The sequence below is a fragment of the Herpailurus yagouaroundi genome, unplaced genomic scaffold (assembly GCF_014898765.1).
Source record: "Herpailurus yagouaroundi ecotype Mexico unplaced genomic scaffold, PumYag 159, whole genome shotgun sequence".
Lineage (NCBI taxonomy): Eukaryota > Metazoa > Chordata > Mammalia > Carnivora > Felidae > Herpailurus > Herpailurus yagouaroundi.
The window spans coordinates 53,023,592-53,044,673 of record NW_024412400.1 but is presented as its reverse complement, the minus strand read 5'-3'; the positions used below and the strand labels follow the sequence as shown (position 1 = coordinate 53,044,673).

At 38.6% G+C, this 21,082-nt stretch overlaps 1 protein-coding gene across 1 annotated transcript in view; it reads left to right on the top strand.

Annotated features, from left to right (window-relative positions):
• RARRES1 (retinoic acid receptor responder 1) overlaps positions 1 to 20,227 on the top strand; it is a 58,415-nt gene extending 38,188 nt beyond the window's left edge. The window contains exons 7-8 of the mRNA XM_040481129.1: positions 18,779 to 18,841; positions 19,405 to 20,227. Coding sequence (XP_040337063.1) covers positions 18,779 to 18,841; positions 19,405 to 19,554 — 213 coding nt within the window. The 3' untranslated portion in view covers positions 19,555 to 20,227. The remainder of the gene's footprint in view (positions 1 to 18,778; positions 18,842 to 19,404) is intronic.
• Positions 20,228 to 21,082: the final 855 nt, after the last annotated feature.

The following is a 21,082-nucleotide window of genomic DNA, read 5'->3' as shown; positions in this document are numbered from 1 at the left end:
TGGAGCAGTTAGGCCATTTACATCTAAAGTTATTAATTGGTATGTACTTAGTGCAGTTTTGTTCATTGTTACTGTTGTTTTGTATTTCTTCTCTATTCCTCTTGTTCTCTTTCTTTGATGACTTAAAAAAAAATTTTTTTTTAATGTTTATTTTTTGAGAGAGATAGGGTGTGAGCAGGGGAGGGCCAGAGAGGGAGACACAGAATCTGAAGCAGGCTCCAGGCTCTGAGCTGTCAGCATAGAGCCCAAGGCGGGGCTGGAACCCCTGGACCCTGAGATCATGACCTGAGCTGAAATCGGATGCTTAACTGACTGAGCCACCCAGGTGCCCTTGTGATGACTTTCTTTAGTGTTATGCTTGGATTCCTTTCTCTTTATTTTTTTGCCGTCTAGTACAGGTTTTTCACATATGTTTACTATGTGATTCATATATAATCTAAATATATAGTAGTCTCTATTAATTGATGGTCTTGACGAAGTTTTGAGGTGATAGGGGCAATCCGGAGCTGACTGCCAAGAAAGAATTCTTGAAGACGTCTTTGGTGCAAAACGGTGATTTTATTAAAGGACAGAGACAGGACCTCTGGGCAGGAAGAGCTGTACTGTGGGGGACAATCTATTTTATGGAGTCCGGATCAAGAGGGAGTTTCCAAAGAGACTTTCACTTGCTAAAGATTTACTGGAGGTCTAGCTATTATTAAGCTAAAGTTGTTTTCCCCTCCAGCAAGACATTAACATTAAGACAGTAGGGAGTTCCTGGACTTTAAGCTATGATGATACTGCCTTTTTCTGGTAAACTGGTAGAGACTGTTAGCAGTTTGACTTTTTTTTTTTTTTTTGTCCTTTCCCATTTTTGGGTAGCTGGGAGTGTCCAAGGAATATCACACATATCCCATCTGTGGGGGTGGGGTGTGTGCTAAGCTTATGCTTTGTTCTCAGCCTACCTCCTGCTCCCTCATCAGTCACTCAAGTTCACACACATTCTAAAAGCACTATAGTCTTCTTCCCCCATTTTATGTATATATTGCCATAATTTACATCTTTTTATTTTGAGTCCCTAATTTTTTTGATATAATTGATTTTATTACTTTTGTCTTTTAACCTTTGTACTAGTGTTACCTGTGATTGGTCTACAAACTTTATTGTAAGTTTCCTTTTGCTCATGAATATTTTCCTTTTACATTTTTCTTCTACTTAGGACCTTTTTTTTTTTTCCATTTAAGTAAGTCCCTTTAACATTTCTTATAAGGTCAGCTTAGCAGTGGTAAACTCCTTTAACTTTTGTTTGGGAAACTGTTTATTTCTCCTTTTATTCTGAATGATGACCTTGTCAGATATAGTATTCTTGGTTGTAGGTTTTTTTTTTTCCAGGATTTTGAATGACCCACTTCTGGCCTGCACATTTTCTGCTGAAGTATCAGCTGATAACTATGGGATTTCCTTTGGACATAACTAGTCCCTTTTCTCCTGCTGCTTTTAAGATTCTCTTTATCTTTAATCTTTGACATTTTAATTATTTGTTTTGGTGTACCTCCTTGTGTTCATCTTATTTGGGTCTTTCTGTACTTCCTGGAACTGTATGTCTGTTTTCTTCCCCAGATTAGCCAAATTTTCACCTGTTTTTTCTTCCCATAAGTTTTCTGCCGCTTTCTCTCTTCTTTTTCTGGAATCCCTATGATGCTAATGTTAGTATACTTGATGTTGTCTCAGAGATCCCTTAATCTGTCCTGATTTTATTTTCATTCTTTTTTTCTTCTTTTGCTGTTTTGCTTAGTTGCTTTCCATTTCCGTGTCTTCCAGATCACTGACCCATTCTTCTGCATCTGCCAATCTGATGTTGATTCTCCCCAGTGTGTTTTTCACTTCACTTATTGTATTCTTCAACTATGATTAGTTCTATTTTTGTATTTTCTATTTGTTGAAGATCTCACTAACTTCATCCACTCTTCTCTACAGTCTGGAGAGAACTGTCTTTGAACTCTTTATCTGTGGCTTTTTTTTTCCCTGTGGCCCAGGGCAGATGAATTTGTTCCCAGTCTATCAGTATTATAGACTCACTGCACTTTGCAGCCTTGGGGCTGGGGTTCCCAAGGTTACCGTGTCTCCTGCCATTTTTCTCTGTGGTCCCTTTATCTTTTGTTGTATATAAGTTGTTCAGTCACCCCTCAAGCTCCTTAAGAGGAATTGTTCTCTATATGGGTGTTGACTCCGTGTATCCATGGAGGAAGTGAGTTCAGGGTCTTCCCACATTGCCATACTGGACCCTCACACAAGGTCAAGTAAGCATTATTAACGATGGTAAGTTTGGTGTGTTGTTCAAGGGCCACTTGTAAAACAGACAATGAGAAATATAGTTTTTTATTAATTATTAAAATTGGGTCAATATAAAACAAAATCCTGGCGCCAGGCAGATGGTTGTTAATGGCAGACATGAGGCCATGAGGCACCTCATCTGTTTATCTTAGCTAGTCTAGGGGGTAAGACAGAGCATGCTACCTCAGGGTCAGCAAGGCACCTTTCTTTTGCTAATTAGCTCTGCTCTGGGCAGCTTCACCCTTCAGCAGTCTATAGCCCTATTTACCTGTTTACCTAATTTGGTTCTTCCTTCCTGTGAAAGTAGCTTTTTGCTCTAGTACTAAATTGGGGAGGGTGGGGTATCTGCCCTGAATACCTAATCTTATTTACCTCATATACCTTTGTATTGGGGCCTTTGCCCCTCCCTCTCTATACTTATTTACCTAATGTTGTTTACCCAAACTTGGCTGTGAGCATCCTATGGCTTTGTAATTCTTTATGCCTTATTAACCCATCAATGCAGGCTCAGGGAATTCCTAAGCTTATTCCTCACAATGGTTATATATACAAGAGACTTTTACCTTAACTGGACGCTTAGGGGAAACTTTTTGGTTTACAGTGTAGAAAATTATGCCAAGACAATTTAGAACAAATTTTAATGAATGTGAGACAAAAACACAATAATACAGCAATATAGACACAACAGAGGGAAAAAATGAATTTTTTTCAAACACTTTTTATTTTATTGAAGTGATTTATTTACTTATTCAAGTATAGTTGACGTACAGTGTTCATTAGTTTCAGGTAAACAATATAATGATTCAACAGGGCTATACATTACTGTTTGTCACTATAAGAATAGTAACCATTTGTCAAAATACAGAATTTAATATTGACTATATTGACTATGCTGTACTTTCCATCTCTGTGAGACTATATTGACTGTGCTGTACTTTCCATCTCTGTGACTTATTTATTTTACAACTGGAAGTTTGTACCTCTTAATGGTCTTCACCTATTTCCCTACCGCCCCCACCTCCCTCTCCTCTAGCAATGAGCAGTGTGTGTTCTCTGTATTTATGTATCTGTTTCATTATTTTTTACATTCCGTATATAAGTGAAATCATATGGTGTATGTGTCCTTCTCTGCCTGACTTAATTCATTTACAATAGTACTCTCTAGATTTATCCGTGTTATTACAAATGGCAATTTCATTCTTTTTTTATGGCTGAGTAAAGTTCCCTGTTCTATTATCCATTCATCTATAGATGGATACATAGGTTGTAGCCATATCTTTGCTACTATAAATAATGCTGAAATTAACATTGGGGTGCATTTATCTTTTCAAATTAATGTTTTCATATTGTTTGGGTAAATAGGAGTGGAATTATTGGATCGTATGGTATTTCTATTTTAAATTTTTGAGGAACTTCCATACTGTTTTCACAGTGGTTGCACTAACTTACATTCCCACCTTAAATTTTTGAGGAACTTCCATACTGTTTTCACAGTGGTTGCACTAACTTACATTCCCACCAGCAGTGCATGATGGTTGCCTTTTCTCCACATCCTCACCAACATTTTGATACTAGCCATTCTGACAGGTGTGAGGTGGTATCTCATTGTGGTTTTGATTTGAATTTCCCTGTTGATCGGTGATGTAGAGCATCTTTTCATGTGTCCATTGGCCATCTGTAGGTCTATTTGTGAAATGTCTATTCATGTCCTCTACCCAGTTTTAAAAAATGTTTGGGGGAGGGGGGGGTGCTATCAGCACAGAGCCCAACATGGGGCTTGAAGTCACAAACTGAGATCATGACCTGAGCTGAAATGAAAAGTCCAGCACTTAACAGACTGAGCCACCCAGATGCCCCTCTTCTGCCCATTTTTTCATTGGAATGTTGGAGGTGTTTGTTTTGTTTTGTATTTTGTGGGGTTTTTTGGTGTTGAGTTGAATGAGTCCCCTTATTGGATAAATCATGTAGAAATATTCTCCCATTCAGTAGGTTGCCTTTTCGTTTTGTTAATTGTTATGTTTTCTTTTAGGAGTTTTATGGTTTCGGGTCTCACATTTTTGGGTCTTTAATCCATTTTGAATATATTTTTGTTTATGGTGTAGAAGAGCTCAAGTTTCATTCTTTTGCATGTAGCTATCTCATTTTCCCAGCTTCATTTTTTGAAAAGACTGTCTTTTTCCCATTGTATATTCTTGCTTTCTTTGTTGTAGATTAACTGACCATATAAGTGTGGGTTTATTTCTGGGCATTTTATCATGTTCCATTGATCTGTGTGTCTATATTTGTGCTAATACCATACTGTTCTGAATATTGTGGCTGTGTAGCATATCTTGAAATCTGGAATTGAGATATTTAAATCTTTGTTCTTTTTCAAGATTGCTTTGGCTATTTGGGGTCCTTTGTGGTTTCAAATAAAATTTAAGGTTATTCTAGTTCTGTGAAAAATACTGTTGGTATTTTGATAGGGATTGCACTGAATTTGTAGATTGCTTTGGGTATTAGGGACATTTTAATGATACTCATGCTTCCAATTCATGAAGATATGTATCTTTCCATTTGTTACATCTTCAATTTCTTTCATCAATGTCTTGTAGATTTCAGAGTATATCTGAAATCTTGTTTAAATCAATTCCTATGTACTTTATTCTTTTGGTGCAATCATCAGTGGAATTATTTTCTTAGTAGAAAGCAAAATTAATTCCTTATTAGTGTAGACAAATGCAACAGATTTCTGTATATTCATTTTGTATCCTACAAATTTACTTAAGTTGTTTCTAAGTTCTAAAAGTTTTTCGGTGGAGTCTGTAAGGTCTTTTTATATAGAGTATCAGGTTATCTTAAAATATAAAAAGTTTTACTTCTTCCTTACCAAGCTGGATGCTTTCTATTTCTTTTTCTTGCCTGATTGCTGCAGCTAGGACTTCATGTGACTTTATGCTGAATAAAAGTGGTGAGACTGCACATCCTTCTCTTCTTCCTGATCTATTATGATGTTAGCTGTGGGTTTTTCACATGTGACCTTTATTATGTTGATGTATGTTCTCTCTAAGCCTACTTTGTTGAGGTTTTTTATCATGACCAGATGTTGAATTTGCCAGATATCTTCTCTGCATTTTTTGGAGTGATAATATATGGTTTTTATCCTTCCTCTTGTTAACATGTTAACATTGATTTAAAAATACTGAACCACCCTTGCATCTCTGGAATAAATCCCACTTGATTGTGATGAATGATCTTTTTAAAAAAAATATTTATTGTTTAATTTACATCCAAGTTCATTAGCATATGGTGCAACAATGATTTCAGGAGTAGATTCCTTAATGCCCCTTACCCATTTAGCCAATCCCCCTCCCACCACCCCTCTAGTAACCTTCTGTTCTCCATATTTAAGAGTCTCTAATGTTTTGTCCCCCTCCCTGTTTTTATATTATTTTTGCTTCCCTTCCCTTATGTTCATCTGTTTTGCCTCTTACAGCCCTCATATGAGTGAAGTCATGTGATATTTGTCTTTCTCTGACTAATTTTGCTTAGCATAATAACCTCCAGTTCCATCCATGTAGTTGCAAATGGAAAGATTTCATTCTTTTTGATTGCTGAGTAATATTCCATTGTATATATACATCACATTTTCTTTATCCGTTCATCTATCAATCGACATTTGGGCTCTTTCTGTACTTTGATAGAGCTGCTATGAACATGTGCCCCATTCAAAACAGCACACCAGTATTCTTTAGATAAATACCTAGTGTATGATTGTTGGGTCATAGAGTAGTTCTATTTTTATTTTTTTGAGAACCTCCATACTGCTTTCCAGAGTGGCTGCACCAATTTGCATTCCCACCAGCAGCGCAAAAGAGATCCTCTCTCTCTGCATCCTCACCAACATCTGTTGTTTCCTGAGTTAATGTTGCCATTCTGAGTGGTGTGAGGTGGTATCTCATTGTTGTTTTGATCTGTATTTCCCTGATGATGATTAATGTTGAGGATTTTTTTCATGTGTCTGTTGGCCGTCTGGATGTCTTCTTTGGAGAATTGTCTGCTCACATCTTTTGCACTTTTCTTCACTGGATAATTTGTTTTTTTGGGTGTTGAGTTTGTCAAATTCTTTATAGATTTTGGATACTAACCCTTTATCTGATATGTCGTTTGCAAATATCTTCTCCCATTCTGTCAGTTGCTAACTTTTAGTTTTGCTGATTGTTTCCCTCGCTGAGCAGAAGCTTTTTATTTTGATGAGATCTCAATAGTTAATTTTTACTTTTGTTTCCCTTGCCTCCGGAGACATGTTGATTAAGAAGTTGCTGTGGCTGAGGTCAAAGGTTTTTGCCTGATTTCTCCTAGAGGATTTTCATGGCTTCCTGTCTTACGTTTAGGTCTTTCATCCATTTTGAGTTTATTTTTGTGTATGGTGTTAAGAAAGTGGTCCAGTTTTCCCAGCATCCCTTGCTGAAGAGACTGTCTTTATTCCACTGGATATTGTTTACTGCTTTGTCAAAGATTAGTTAGCTATATGTTTATGGGTCCATTTCTGGGTTCTCTATTCTGTTCCATTGATCTGAGTGTCTGTTTTTGTGCCAGTATCTTATGTCTTCATGATTACAGCTTTGTAATATGTCTTGAAGTCTGGGAATGTGATGCATCCAGGTTTGGTTTTCTTTTTCAAGATTGCTTTGGCTATTCGTGGTCTTCTCTGGTTCCATACAAATTTTAGGATTGGGGCACCTGGATGGCTCAGTCGGTTAAGTGTCCGACTTTGGCTCAGGTCATGATCTCACAGTTCATGAGTTCAAGCTCTGCATCGGGCTCTGTGCTGACAGCTTAGAACCTGGAGCCTGCTTCGAATTCTGTGTCTCCCTCTTTCTCTCTCTGCACCTACCCCACTCATGCTCTCTCTTTCTCCTTCAAAAATAAATAAAAACATTAATTTTTTAAATTTAGGATTGTTTGTTCTAGCTCTGTGAAGAATGCTGGTGTTATTTTGATAGGGATTGCATTGAATATGTAGATTACTTTGGGTAGTATCTACATTTTAACAGTGTTTGTTCTTCCAATCCAGGAACATGGAATATTTTTCCATTTTTTTGTGTTTTATTCAGTTTCTTTCATAAGCTTTCTATAGTTTTCAGTATACAGATTTTTCACCTCTCTGGGTAGATTTATTCTTAGGTATTTTATGGTTTTTGGTGCAGTTTTAAATGGAATCGATTCCTTGATTTCTCTTTCTGTTGCTTCATTATTAGTGTATAGAAATGCAACGGATTTCTGTGCATTAATTTTATATCTTGCAACTTTACTGAATTCATGGATCAGTTCTAACAGTTTTTGGAGGAATCTTTTGGATTTTCCATGTAGAGTATCATGTCATTTGCAAAGAGTGAAAGTTTGACCTCCTTCAGGCTGATTTGGATGCCTTTTATTCCTTTGTGTTGTCTGATTGCTGAGGCTAGGACTTCCAACACTATGTTGAATAACAGTTGTAAGAGTGGACACCCCTGTTGTGCTCCTGACTTTAGGGGGAAAGCTCTCAGTTTTTCCCCACTGAGGATGATATTAGCAGTGGGTCTTTCATATATGGCTTGAATGATCTCGAGGTATGACCCTTCTATCCCTACTTTCTTGAGGGTTTTTATCAAGAAAAGATGCTGTATTTTGTCAAATGCTTTCTCTGCATCTATTGAGAGGATCATGTGGTTCTTGTCCTTCTTTTATTGATGTAATGTATCACATTGATTGTTTTGAGGAAGTTGAACCATCCTGCATCCCAGGTATAAATCCCACTTGGTCATGGTAAACAATTCTTTTAATGTATTGTTGGATTGGTTGACTAGTATCTTGTTGAGAATTTTTTGCATCCATGTTGATCAGGGAAATTGGTCTATAGTTCTCCTTTCTAGTGAGGTCTTTGGTTTCGGAATCAAGGTAATGCTGGCTTCATAGAAAGAGTTTGGAAGTTTTCCTTCCATGTCTATATTTTGGAACAGCTTCAAGAGAATAGGTATTAACTCTTCTTTAAATGTTTGATAGAATTATGCTGTAAAGCCATCCAGCTCTGGACTCGTTTTTTGGGAGATTTTTGATTACTAATTCAATTTCTTTACTGGTTATGTGTCTGTTCAAATTTTCTGTTTCTTCCTATTTCAGTTTTGGTAGTGTATATGTTTCTAGGAATTTGTCCATTTCTTCCAGATTGCCCATTTTATTGGCCTGTAATTGCTCACAATATTCTTGTTATTGTTTGTATTTCTGCAGTGTTGGTTGTGATCTCTACTCTTTCATTCTTTATTTTATTTGTTTGGGTCCTTTTCTTTTTCTTTTTGATCAAACTGGCTAGGGGTTTACCAATTTTGTTAATTCTTTCAAAGAACCAGCTCCTAGTTTCACTGATGTGTTCTACTGTTTTTTGTTTTTTGTTTTTTTTTTTTGGTTTTGATAGCAGTGATTTCTACTCTAATCTTTATTATTTCCTGTCTTCTGCTGGTTTGGGGTTTTATTTGCTATTCTTTTTCCAGTTCTTTGAGGTGTAAGGTTCGGTTGTGTATCTGAGACCTTCCTTCTTTAGGAAGGCCTGGATTGCTATATACTTCTCTTATGACTGCCTTTGCTGTGTGCCAGAGGTTTTGGGCTGTGGTGTTATTTTCATTGGCTTCCATGTACTTTTTAATTTCCTCTTTAATTTCTTGGTTAGCCCATTCATTCTTTAGTAGGATGTTCTTTAGTCTCGAAGTATTTATCTTTCCAAATTTTTTCTTGTGGTTGATTTCAAGTTTCATAGCATTGTGGTCTGAAAATATGCATGGTATATATAATCTTGATCTTTTTGTACTTGTTGAGGGCTGATTTGTGTCCCAGTATGTGATCTATTCTGGAGAACGTTCCATGTGCACTGGAGAAAAATGTGTATTCTGATGCTTTAGGATGAAATGTTTTGAATGTATTTGTTAAGTCCATCTGGCCCAGTATGTCATTCAAATCCATTGTTTCCTTGCTGATTTTCTGTTTAGATGATCTGTCCATTGCTGTAAGTGGGGTGTTGACGTCCCTTACTATTATGGTATTATTATCAATGAGTTTCTTTATGTTTGTGATTAATTGATTTATATATTTGGGTGCCTCCATGTTTGGAGCATACATGTTTACAACTGTTAGGTCTTTTTGGTGGATAGACCCCTTAATTATGATATAATGACATTCTTTATCCCTTGTTAGTGTCTTTATATTAAAATCTGGATCATCTGATATTAAGTAGCTGGATGGCTACTCCAGCTTTCTTTTGGCGACCATTAGCATGATAGTTGGTTCTCCATCCCCTTACTTTCAATCTGAAGGTATCTTCAGGTCTAAAGTAGGTCTCTTGTAAACAGCATATAGGTGGGTCTTGTTTTCTTATCCATTCTGTTGCCCTATGTCTTTTGATTGGAGCATTTAGTCCATTGATGTTTAGAGTATGTACTGAAAGATACGAATTTATTGCCATTATGTTGCTTGTAGAGTTGGAGTTTATGGTGTATCCTCTGGTCCTTTCCAGTCTTTGTTGCTTTTGGTCTTTTTTTTTTTTTTCCATCTTTTCTCCTCTCAGAGAGTCCCCCTTAAAATTTCTTGCAGTGCTGGTTTAGTGGTCACAAACTCCTTTAATTTTTGTTTGTCTGGGAAGCTCTTTATCTCTCCTTCTGTTTTGACTAACAGCCTTGCTGGATAAGAATTCTTGGCAGCATATTTTTCCAATTCAGCGTATTGAATATATCCTGCCACTCCTTTCTGGCCTGCCAAGTTTCTGTGGATAAGTCTGCTGCGAACCTGATCTATCTTCCCTTGTAGGTTAAGGACTGTTTTTCCCTTGCTGCTTTCATGATTCTTTCCTTGCCTGAGTATTTTGTGAATTTGACTATGATATGCCTTGTTGATGGTTGATTTTTGTTAAATCTAATGGGATTCCTCTGTGCTTTCTGGATTTTGATGTCTGTGTCTCCCCAGGTTAGGAACATTTTCTGCTATGATTTGCTCACATAAATATTTTCTACCCCTTTTTCTCTCTCTTCATCTTCTGGGACCCCTATGATTCTGATGTTATTCCTTTTTAATGAGTCACTGAGTTCTCTAATTTTTATTTCATGCTCTTTTGCGTTAGTTCTCCTTCTTTCTTTCTGCTTCATTATTCTCTATAAGTTTGTCCTCTATATTGCTGATACACTGCTCTGCCTCATCCATCCTTGCCGCTGTGGCATCCATTAGAGATTGCGGCTCAGTTATAGCAGTTTTTATTTCATCCTGACTAGCTTTTATGTCTTTTACCTCCACAAAAAGGGATTCTAATCTATTTTCAACCCCAGCTAGTATTCTTTTTATCATGAGTCTAAATTCTGGTTCAGACATCTTGCTTGTATCTGTGTTAAGTCCCTGGGTGTCATTTCTTCCTGTTCTTTCTTATAGATGAATTCCTTTGTTTCATCATTTTGGAGGAAGAAAAGGAATTAATAAAGTAAAAAAAAATTAAAAATTAAAAACAACAGAAAGAAATCAAATGAAGGATACTAGATCCTAGGTGTGTTTTGGTCTGGTTGTTGAAAGAAGCTTGATAGATTAGAGATAAAGGGAAAGATGAGAAAAGAAAAGAAAAAAGGAAAACATTTGAAAAATTTTAAAAATGACTACAATAAAATATAATAAAATGAAATGATGAAAGCAAAGTAGAATTTAAAAATTTACAAAAGTAAAACATATAGTAGAAAAAATTAAATATCTTTTTAATAAAAATGGAAAATAAAAATATATATTTTTTCTTTCTGTATTCAAGAATAAGAAAAAATGTTGAATAAAAGGACCAGCAAACAATGAAATACAATTGAAATTACAGCAGGTTTCCCGTAGAAGTCAAGCTATGAAGCACTTTATAGTCCATAAACTAAGCAGGCAGAGAGACTTGTTTGTCAAGAGTGCTGATGGCCAAGTTGGATGGGGTTTAGTGTAATGACTCCATTATCCACTAGATGGCACTGCTCTGCTTACTGGGGTGGATTGCTGTGGCAGTGTAGATGTGTATGCACATGTGCGGGAGGAGTGAAAATGGCGTCACCCAGCTACCCAGCCTCTAGTATTGGAACTCTGTGCTCTCCACGACTGGCAATCGGGCATCCCTCCTTTGTCTCCAGCTTCTGTCCACTCCCCACTTCTATACTGTCTGTGACCAAGCAGTCAGCCTGCCACGCAGCACCTCTCTCCTGAGTTTTATCTCAAATGGGCTGTTTCCCAAACCCTCACTTCCAAGGGACTGCGGCTTTGACCCGCTCAGACCTTTGGGGGATGGTCTCACTGAGCAATGGCCAGGTGCTGCCCCACCCCCAGGAACACTGACGAGACTGAACTGCTGCCAATGCCCAGAGACTGCGGCTGGGTGCCAGTCTGCCCCAGAAAAAGTTAGTGTGGTCTTGTAGCAGCAGCGTTTCAGGGTTTATGGAAAATCACAACACATGTCTGGCACCAGGCTTTCCGCTTAACATCCTTCTTCTAGCACCAGTGAATATGGTGGTTCTCTGGGGTCCGCTGGGACCTTTGCCTCTGGGGTAGCCACACAGCCTTTACCAAATGTCCTCCCAGCAGGGGAACTGCCTCTCCTCTGTGTGGCCCGAAGACCCCTTGGACCTCACTCTCTGGTGGGAAGGGCGAATCCCCAGGAGCAGAGCACCACCGGGTATCAAGCTGTGGAGTTTCAGACTCTGTGCTCCCCGTTTGTAGAGTCTTAATGGAATTTAGACCCTCTCCTTTTTTTGTTCAGTTCCTGCAGCTATTTCCACTTTTCCACTTTCTGTCCAGCTGCTTTTGGGGTTGTGTGGGCAGAGCTTTTCCCATACTCTCCCCCCATCTCTGTCCTCTCTCCACAAGCAAAAACAGCTCCCTGCCCTCCGTGGCTTCTCTCTCACCTAGTTCACCTCTCCATGCTGTGTACCTGCCAAGTTCTGTGGTTCAGATTGGGCAGATTGTTGTGTTAATCCTCAGATCAGTTTTCTAGGTGTGCAAGATGGTTAGTGTTGATTGGGCTGCATTTCAGGGACGACAGACATAAAAAAAAAAAAAAAACCTTCCATGTTGTTCCTTCATCTTGGCCCCTCCCCCTGAATGATCCTTGTAATGTATTGTTGAATTCAGTTTGCTGATATTTTGTTATTTTTCTATCTATATTCATCAGGAATATTGACCTATAGTTTTCTTTTCTTGTAGTGTCTGGTTTTGGCATCAGGATAATTCTAGACTCAGATTAACTTGCTAGTTGTCCCTCCCCTTCTATTTTTTATAATAGTTTGAGGAGAATTCGTATTACTTCTTCAAGTGTTTGGTAGAATTCACCTATGAAGGCTTCTGGTCCTGGACTTTTGCTTGTGGGGTGATTTTTTTTTTTAACTGATTCAATTTTGTTACTAGTTATCAGTCTGTTCTGACTTCTATTTCTTCCTGATTCAGTTTTGGAAGATTGTATTTTTCTAGGAATTTACGCATTTTTTTAGGTTGTTCAATTTGTTGGCATTTAATTTTTCTTAGTATTTTTTTTTATAAACTTTTGTATTTATGTGGTGTCACTTATTCTTTCATTTCTAATTTATTTGAGTCTTCTCTACTTGTTAATGAGCTTAGCTAAAGGTTTATGAATTTTGTTTATCTTTCCAAAGAACCAGGTCTTGGCTTCATTGATCTTTTCTATTTTTTTTTCCTTATTTCTGTCTAGTCTTTATTTCCTTCTAATGACTTTGAGCTTTGTTCTGCGTACACAGAATATTACATCCAAAAACATAATTTGGATGTACACAAATCGTTTTCTAGTATAGACCACATTTTAGGCCACAAAACAAATCTCAACAATTTAAATCCATCTGGTCTAATATGTTGATCAAAACCTGTTTCCTTATTGATTTTCTGTCTGGATGATACATTTAGTGACCTAAGTGGGGTGTGAAAGTTCCCTACTATTATTGTGTTTTCCCTTTATGTCTGCTAATATTTGCTTCATGTATTTACATGCTCCTATATTTGTTGCATAGATGTTTACTAATGTTATATGCTCTTGTGGAATTATGTCATGTCCTTCTTTGTCTCTTGCTACAGTCTTCGTTTTAAAGTCTATTTTGTCTAAGTATTGCTACCCTGGTTTTTTCGTTGCTTCCATTTGCATTTAATATTATTTTTCATCTCTTCACTTTCAGTCTGCTTGTGTGTTTAGGTCTGAAGTGAGTCTCTTGTACGTGAAGTATAGATGGGTCTTGCTTTTTTATCCACTTAGTCACTATCTTTTGACTGGAGCCTTTAGAGCATTTTATATTTAAAGTAGTTATTGATGGACATGTACTTATTGCTATTTTGTTTATTGTTTTCTGGTTGTTTTTGTAGTTCTCTGTGTTCCTGCTCTTGCTCTCTTCCCCTGTGGTTTAATGGTTTTCTTTAGTATTATGCTTGAATTGCTTTCTCTTTCATTCTGTGTATCTATTACAAGTTTCTGATTTGTGGTTACCGTGGTATTAATGTATATTATATATATATATATATATATATATATATATGTGTGTGTGTGTATATATATATATAACATACATATATATGTATAATATATATATATTATACATACATTATATATAGCTGTATTAAGTTGATGGTCACTTAAGTTTCTGTGATTGTTGTCTTATAGTTAGGATATATTCCTCTGTCTCCTCATTTTGTCTAAGTCTTTTGGGGCTTGAACGTAGTGGCCTTGTATAGAAGCAGTCCTGTGATATCCTGTAGCACAATCCCCCAACCCATCTTCAGAATTACATGCTCCAAGGATGTCCTCCTGTGTGGGCTGTGTGCACACCTGTTTTTTGCCAAGATGTGATTGCTGTAGGCATGCCAGTGATCCTGGCTGGCCCTCAGCCCAGCTGGTGCAGTGACCTGTTTTGCCTATTGCGGGCACACTGGGCAAGGTTTGCTCTTCATGCTGTTCAGAGTCCTGTCTATAGTGGCTGTGGGATCACTAGTGGGCAGGGCTGGCCCTCAGCATGGCTGTATGCAATCAGCCATTGCACAAACTGTAGGCACACAAAGTGCGAGGGGCTTTCTCCCTGCACAGATGAGAGGCCCAGACCCAGGAAGTGTGGGTATGCTGGTTTGTAGGGTTATCGCTGCCTCCCCTCCCCAGGGTAGGAATCACTTTGAGGGGGCACTGGTCCTTACCAGCATTGCCTGCTGGGTGGGTCTACAAAGGAACTCCAGGTTGGGCACGTGGTCCTGGCGAAGTAGATGGAAAGTATCAGAACTGGCTCCCACAAGCATCTGACTGTCTAGGCTGAGGAGGACAAGAAAATGACACCCACCACTTTTGTTCCTGGAGAAATCTTCTGTAGATCCCTGTCCCTTTGGCCCATGTCCTAAAATCAGTCAATAAATCCCTTTCACGTATATGCCAGGTGCTTTGCAAAGTGCTCCTTTTGTGCTATGTCTTGGCCTTATTATTTAGCATCTTGGCTCTTGAAGGGCAGAGACTTTATTTCCTGTGGCCCCTCCATCTTTCCCAGAGTTAAGCCCCACTTATTTCATAGGTAAATGTTATGGAGACTCTTTCCAGGGTGGATGCCCAGGGCCAGGGGTGCCTGGTGTGGGGTCTGATCCTTTCACTCTTCTGTGCTTGTGATATCCCTGTCATTTGTGCTTAGTCATGTCAGGTCTGCTTCCCAACTGTGTCTCCACCTCTGCTCCTCTTTTTTTTGTTTGTTTATTTTTAAACATTTTTAAATAAATGTTTATTTATTCATCTTTGAGAAAGACAGCACAAGCAGGGGAGGGGTCAAGAGAGAGGGAAACACAGAATCCGAAGCAGGCTCCAGGCTCTGCACTGACAGCAGCAAGCTCGACGTGGGGCTCGAAATCACGAACTGTGAGATCATGACCTGAGCCAAAATCAGATGCTTAACCGACTGAGCCTCCCAGGCGCCCCTCTGCTGGCCTTTTTGATGTGGCCTCCTCTCTACAACCAGCTGTGGAAGCTCTCTTCTGCAGGCTTCAGGTTGTTTTCAGAGTGAGCTGTAACATATGTGGTTGTTGCTTGGGTGTGTCCATGACATTAGGGAGCTCAGGGTCCTCCCACTCTGGCATCTTCCCCGCTCCTTAGGATCTTTTAATGTCAGTGCTTTCTTTTCATTTGCCATTGTACAGAACACACTACCAAACTAACAACCACTGGGACACAGTATGGCCAGATACAGCAGCTCCATTTCTGTCTTGTAGCTGTCCTTTGAGGTCTATCATGTGTCCATTAATATCACTCACCCAAATTGGGACCGACGTAATTGTAGAGTTAAGGAAACAAAAATGCAGGGGGCGCCTGGGTGGCTCAGTCGGTTGGGCGTCCGTCTTCGGCTCAGGTCACGATCTCACAGTTTGTGAGTTCGAGCCCCACGTCGGGCTCTGTGCTGACAGTTTAGAGCCTGGAGCCTGCTTCGAATTCTGTGTCTCCCTCTCTCTCTGCTCCTCCCCCACTCATGCTCTGTCTCTGTCTCTCCTTCAAAAATAAAAACATTAAAAAAATTTTTTTTTAAATGCAGAGGGAGAACCATCACTTAGGAAATTTAGCTTTTTTTTTTTTAACCCTGTGGGATTTTGGTTTTAGACAACTAATAATTGAGTAATGTTACTGGCTTGCTGTGCCACCCAAGGCAGATGACTTCATCTCTTAGGACCTATTAAGTGAGGATTAACAAATTTACTGAAGTCTTTGAAATTAACAAAAATCTAAATCACTGAATCACTTGGTAAATTTGATTTCAAAGTTGATACACATTTAGATATGTCATTTGCAAATATTTTCCCATTCCATCGGTTATCTTTTAGTTTTATTGATTGTTTTCCTTTGCTGTGCAGAAGCCCTTTATCCTGATGAGGTCCCAATAGTTCATTTTTGCTTTTAATTCCCTTGCCTTTGGAGGTGTGTCGAGCAAGAAATTGCTGTGGCTGAGGTCAAAGAGGTTGTTGCCTGCTTTCTCCTCTAGAGTTTTGATGGTTTCCTGTCTCATAGGTCTTTCATCCATTTTGAGTTTGGTATGGTGTAAGAAAGTGGTCTAGTTTCATTCTTCTGCATGTTGCTGTCCAGTTCTCCCACCACCATGTGCTGAAGACACTTTCTTTTTTCCACTGGATACTCTTTCCTGTTTTGTCAGTTTCCTTAAAGAAAAGTATGCACATATCCACATAGATTTTCAGATTTTGCTATTTGGTAGCCACTAAGGATTCTCATGATCTCTCAGCAAAAGAAGCAATGCACAAAAGAAGCAATGCAGCAACAAGCAAAACAAGAAACAGTGTTTAAAAAGTCACTGAGATCAGATCTATATACTGTTCTAGGAGACGAGCTACAGGAAGGTGGTGGGGCTGATAAAGCCAAGACAACACAGAGGCAGGAAGTGACTGCAGGTGTCCTGTGGCTTAGCAAAGTATAGAGATTATAGTTTTTCAAAAGCTTTTTAAAGGGTGGGAATTATTACCTTTACACTCAGGGTTAAAGTCTCCTTTTAATGCAACAGTGTAAGGAAGTGCAGGCTTACAAACTCACAGTTCCAAATGAACAAGGCCTGAAAGAAGAGGGGGTAACGACTAAAATACAGATACGAAGTAAGACCCATCTGACTGGCACAGTTACTGCTTTGGAAATCAAGAGCGGGTGTTATTCCTAATGCCATAAGGACCGTGCCAAGGGCAAGGGAGGTATTTGGTGGCTAGGAAAACAAAACAAAACAGATGAGGACTTTCCCTACACGCTTAACCTTTATGAATTGAGAAAAGGAAAAGTGAGCATTGTTCTAACCCTTATCTGTCCATACCAATCACTATCAGCCCCCCCAACTATTCCACGCACTAGCAGTCAGTCCAAGGCCTTCCCCTACCTAGAGGCCCCCCGCTAGCCAAGGGTGCATTATAGAGACCTTGTTATCTACCTTATTTATTCGACTAAGAAGTCTACTTTGGATAGCATATACTAATAATATAAGCCTACTGACTCAACTAAAACCAGACTGGTTGTGGTGGAGATCACGAGTAAGGAAGAGGGAACAAACAAAACACTTCCAGTCGGCCTCTAGGAAGATGAAAGTGCTGAATTACTGGAAAATGTGACAGGAAATCATCAATTTGGATTATAAGGCTTTGGCATTTGTGATAATTTGAATAGAAGCCAAGGAGATTAAATCTGAATAACATTAAAAATAACTACTTCTCGGCAGAGCTTGCCTTGGCGGGGGCAGCCCAACCCGGGAATACTTTGCCAGGCTGGGATGTGCAGTGTCCCGTTCTCTGGTTTTTTTAATAAGCCCTGCTTTTGGGCTTGAGGTAAGAGTGCTTCCTCCTGGAGGAGGCAGAATCTATAAAACCAAAACTGTAAAGGTTTAATAATGTTATTGAGGAAGGTCTTAATTAAATGGTACAGGGTTTAAAAGCATTATAATAATCCAAACTTTTGTATTAAAAAATATGTAACACTGTGTATTTAGCAATAGAGTTTATAAGATTAAGTTGGAAACTCATCGTTTCAGGATTTGCCTAAACTCTAGACACTGCTAGGATTTTCTTCGGATTACTATTTTCCAAAACAGAATAAAAAGGTATTGGCTTGAGAAAATACTTCAAGTTTATAAGTAAAACCAATTTTTAAACTATACAAATACATAAATAGTCTGCCTGCCTACCTATAAATATCCAGCATACAGCTTTTAGAAGCAGTGTGTAAGGAATGTGGGTTGCTGGTGGGGAAAGGGGGTGGGGTGGGATGAATGGGTGATGGGCATTCAGAAGGGGTCCTGTTGGGATGAGCACTGGGTGTTTTATGTAAGTGATGAGTCACTCAACTCTACTCCTGAAACCATTATTACACTATATGTTAACTAACCTGAATTTAAATTAAAAGGAAAATTGTTAAATCAGGGTTCACATCCCCATTTTTCACTTACCAGCTGTAACCTCAAGTTACTTCCCCTGTAAAGCCAGGCTCATAGTACATATTCTTACAAGACAGAGAATTACATGATGAATGTATAAAGTTTTTAGCACAGAACTTGGTCCATGGTGGCATTTTAGAATGCCACCTGCCCTGCCCCTTGTCCAGGTGTCTGGCATATTGGTGTTGACATACAAATGCAGGTGCATCTACAGTATTTAGACTCCAAAGGCTGTCCAAAGATTCTCCCTACTCCCATAGGACTTAGCCATACATATTAGAACAAGTGATAGTAAGACAGTCAACTAGATTTGCATCTAACTTGGTGACAAAACAGTAAGGAACCCTGGCTTTCATATTTGCCTGCAGGCCACTACTAAAGGAGCTGAGGCTAGGATTGAAGAGGCAGCAGGAGATTCAAGGCACTCGTCCAAACAAGAATTTATAATGATAGAAGCCCTCCAAACTCTGAGCTAATATAAATCTATCCCATTTATTACACTAATTCTCTTTTTCTTTCTCTAGAAAACAAATGACGATGCAATTGATTTTGATTATACCGTTCTACTCCATGAATTCTCAACACAGGTAAAACATAGAATTGTATGTAGGTTAGAAGGTAGAGGAGGGAAACAGTAAAGTATCGTACAAACTGAGAAGGCACTTGGAGACCAAAAAACACGGCAGGCAGCTGCACCCAGTTTACACGGAGTTTTAGTCAGGGTGACTTACTGACGGGAGGATCGGCAGGTGATGACCGAGGCGCTGCGCAGCTGTTCTCTGCAAAGTCTGGACTGTTAGTGCACAGATTTTATAGAGCAAGGGGATGTGCAGAGGTCACTGTGGTGAGGTCAGCGGTCTAATATTTTCACAGACCTCGTGGTACCATCAGGATTGGGGGCATGGGCACTAGGCAAGCTCTGCTAGTTACCAAAACATTAGGGGAGATCAAGACAAGCCTTCCTGCACTTGGGGCAGGGCATATTACCTCCAAGGGGCCGGGAACATGTTCCTGAGGGAGGTCAGTGCACAGACATGAGCAAGACGGAGGGTCAAAGACAGAGTCAGTATTGTCAGCACTCCTATGATACAGAAATGCTTTTGCCAGAAATTTTTGCAGATCATAGTACTTTAGAACTCTTATTTTCCAGGAAATCATTCCTTGTCGTATTCACTTGGTCTGGTACCCTGGCAAACCACTTAAAGTGAAGTACCACTGTCAAGAGCTACAGACACCAGAAGAAGCCTCTGGAACTGAAGAAGGTTCAGCTGTGGCACCAACAGAGCTCAATAATTTCTGAAAAGAAAAAAGGTCTGCTTATACCAAATTCTAAACAAAATGACTCTATTAAATAGTGTAAATCACTATTCTGGCAAAATAGGTAAGGTATAAAGTATTCTCATATTTTTTAGAAAGCCTGCAATTATAATACTTAACAATTAAAAGATGCTGGGGTTTTTGTTTTTCGATTGGTTTGGTTTATTTTGTTAATTCTGGGAACACAGGCATACTGAACTCTGCTCAGCGCTAAACAGTTTACTCCACAGGTTTCTCAGGGTTTCAGCCCTAAATGTAAAAGAAGAATCAACTGGTATATACTGTAATTGGATCAATAAGTATTTAGCAAAACAAAAATTGATGGTCTTACCTTTAAAGCTGTATTTCTCATTACTTTGAACATAGCAAAGCCAACTATTTTCTGTTGCTAAATTCCTTCTACTTAGTATATAAAAAATATAGTTCAATGAAAGCAAATTGCAGGGAAAATAATACCAGTTTAGAACAAACTTTAATTTTTTTTCATTTCAAGCAAGTATTCTTTTTTTGATATGTACTTTTCTATATAAAATGTGTTCAGTGTGTGTTTATAGAGATTTGTATCCATAAGCAAAATTTGTGCTAAACTGAATTAAATGAACTCTTAATATTGCTTAATTCAAATTTTATAAATAAAGTGTTTCATGGATAAAGCGGAGTGTCTGCAAATGTATTAAATTGAATAGTGATGTAACTGAAATTCTATCAAATATGTACAATTTTCATCTATAATGACAATTTGCACCCCAGTGTTGGCCTAAATTAATTTATAAAAGTAAATATAATATGTACCGTAATCAAATTCAGTGGAGTACCTCCCCAAGGCAGGAAGAAGTGATCCAGGAAACGTAGCCATCACTTGCCTCTCAAAATTCCTATCCTTTGTAGGGGGAGAATTTAAATTTTCTTCTACCCATGAAGGTTCCTCTAGCTGGTCTAAGAATTAAAGGGGAAGATAAACAGGAGGAAAATAAAACAGTTTTACTACATGTGCAGAGAGGCTCAATAATGCACTTGAGACCTAAAGAAATGAAGGCAGTCAATTTTTATACTTTGAAGACAGAGTATAAATCTATAAGGACTTGACAGGACAAAGAAAACTTTGGGAGTTTCAGTTGCTAAGGAATTTTTTTTTTTTTTTTTTTTTTTTTTTTTTACTGTTAGAGTGTGAGCAGGGGAGGGGCAGAGAGAGAGAGAGAGACACAGAATCTGAAGCAGGCTCCAGGCTCCGAGTGGTCAATACAGAGCCAGATGCAGGGCTTGAACTCACGAACCGTGAGATCATGACCTAAGCTGAAGTAGGACACTTAACCGACTGACTCACCCAGGCACCCCAATTAATAAGGAATTCTAAACAATTTGGGTTCAGGTAGTCAGTAACAAGTAACAAACGTTTTCTGTACAGACTTCTTTGCTCTAAATTTCCTATCTCTGATAAGGATGTCTCTTTACCTTGTGATACAGGAAGGGTATTTATTTCCTTTCACATGGGGGAGTTTATTTCCTGCTTT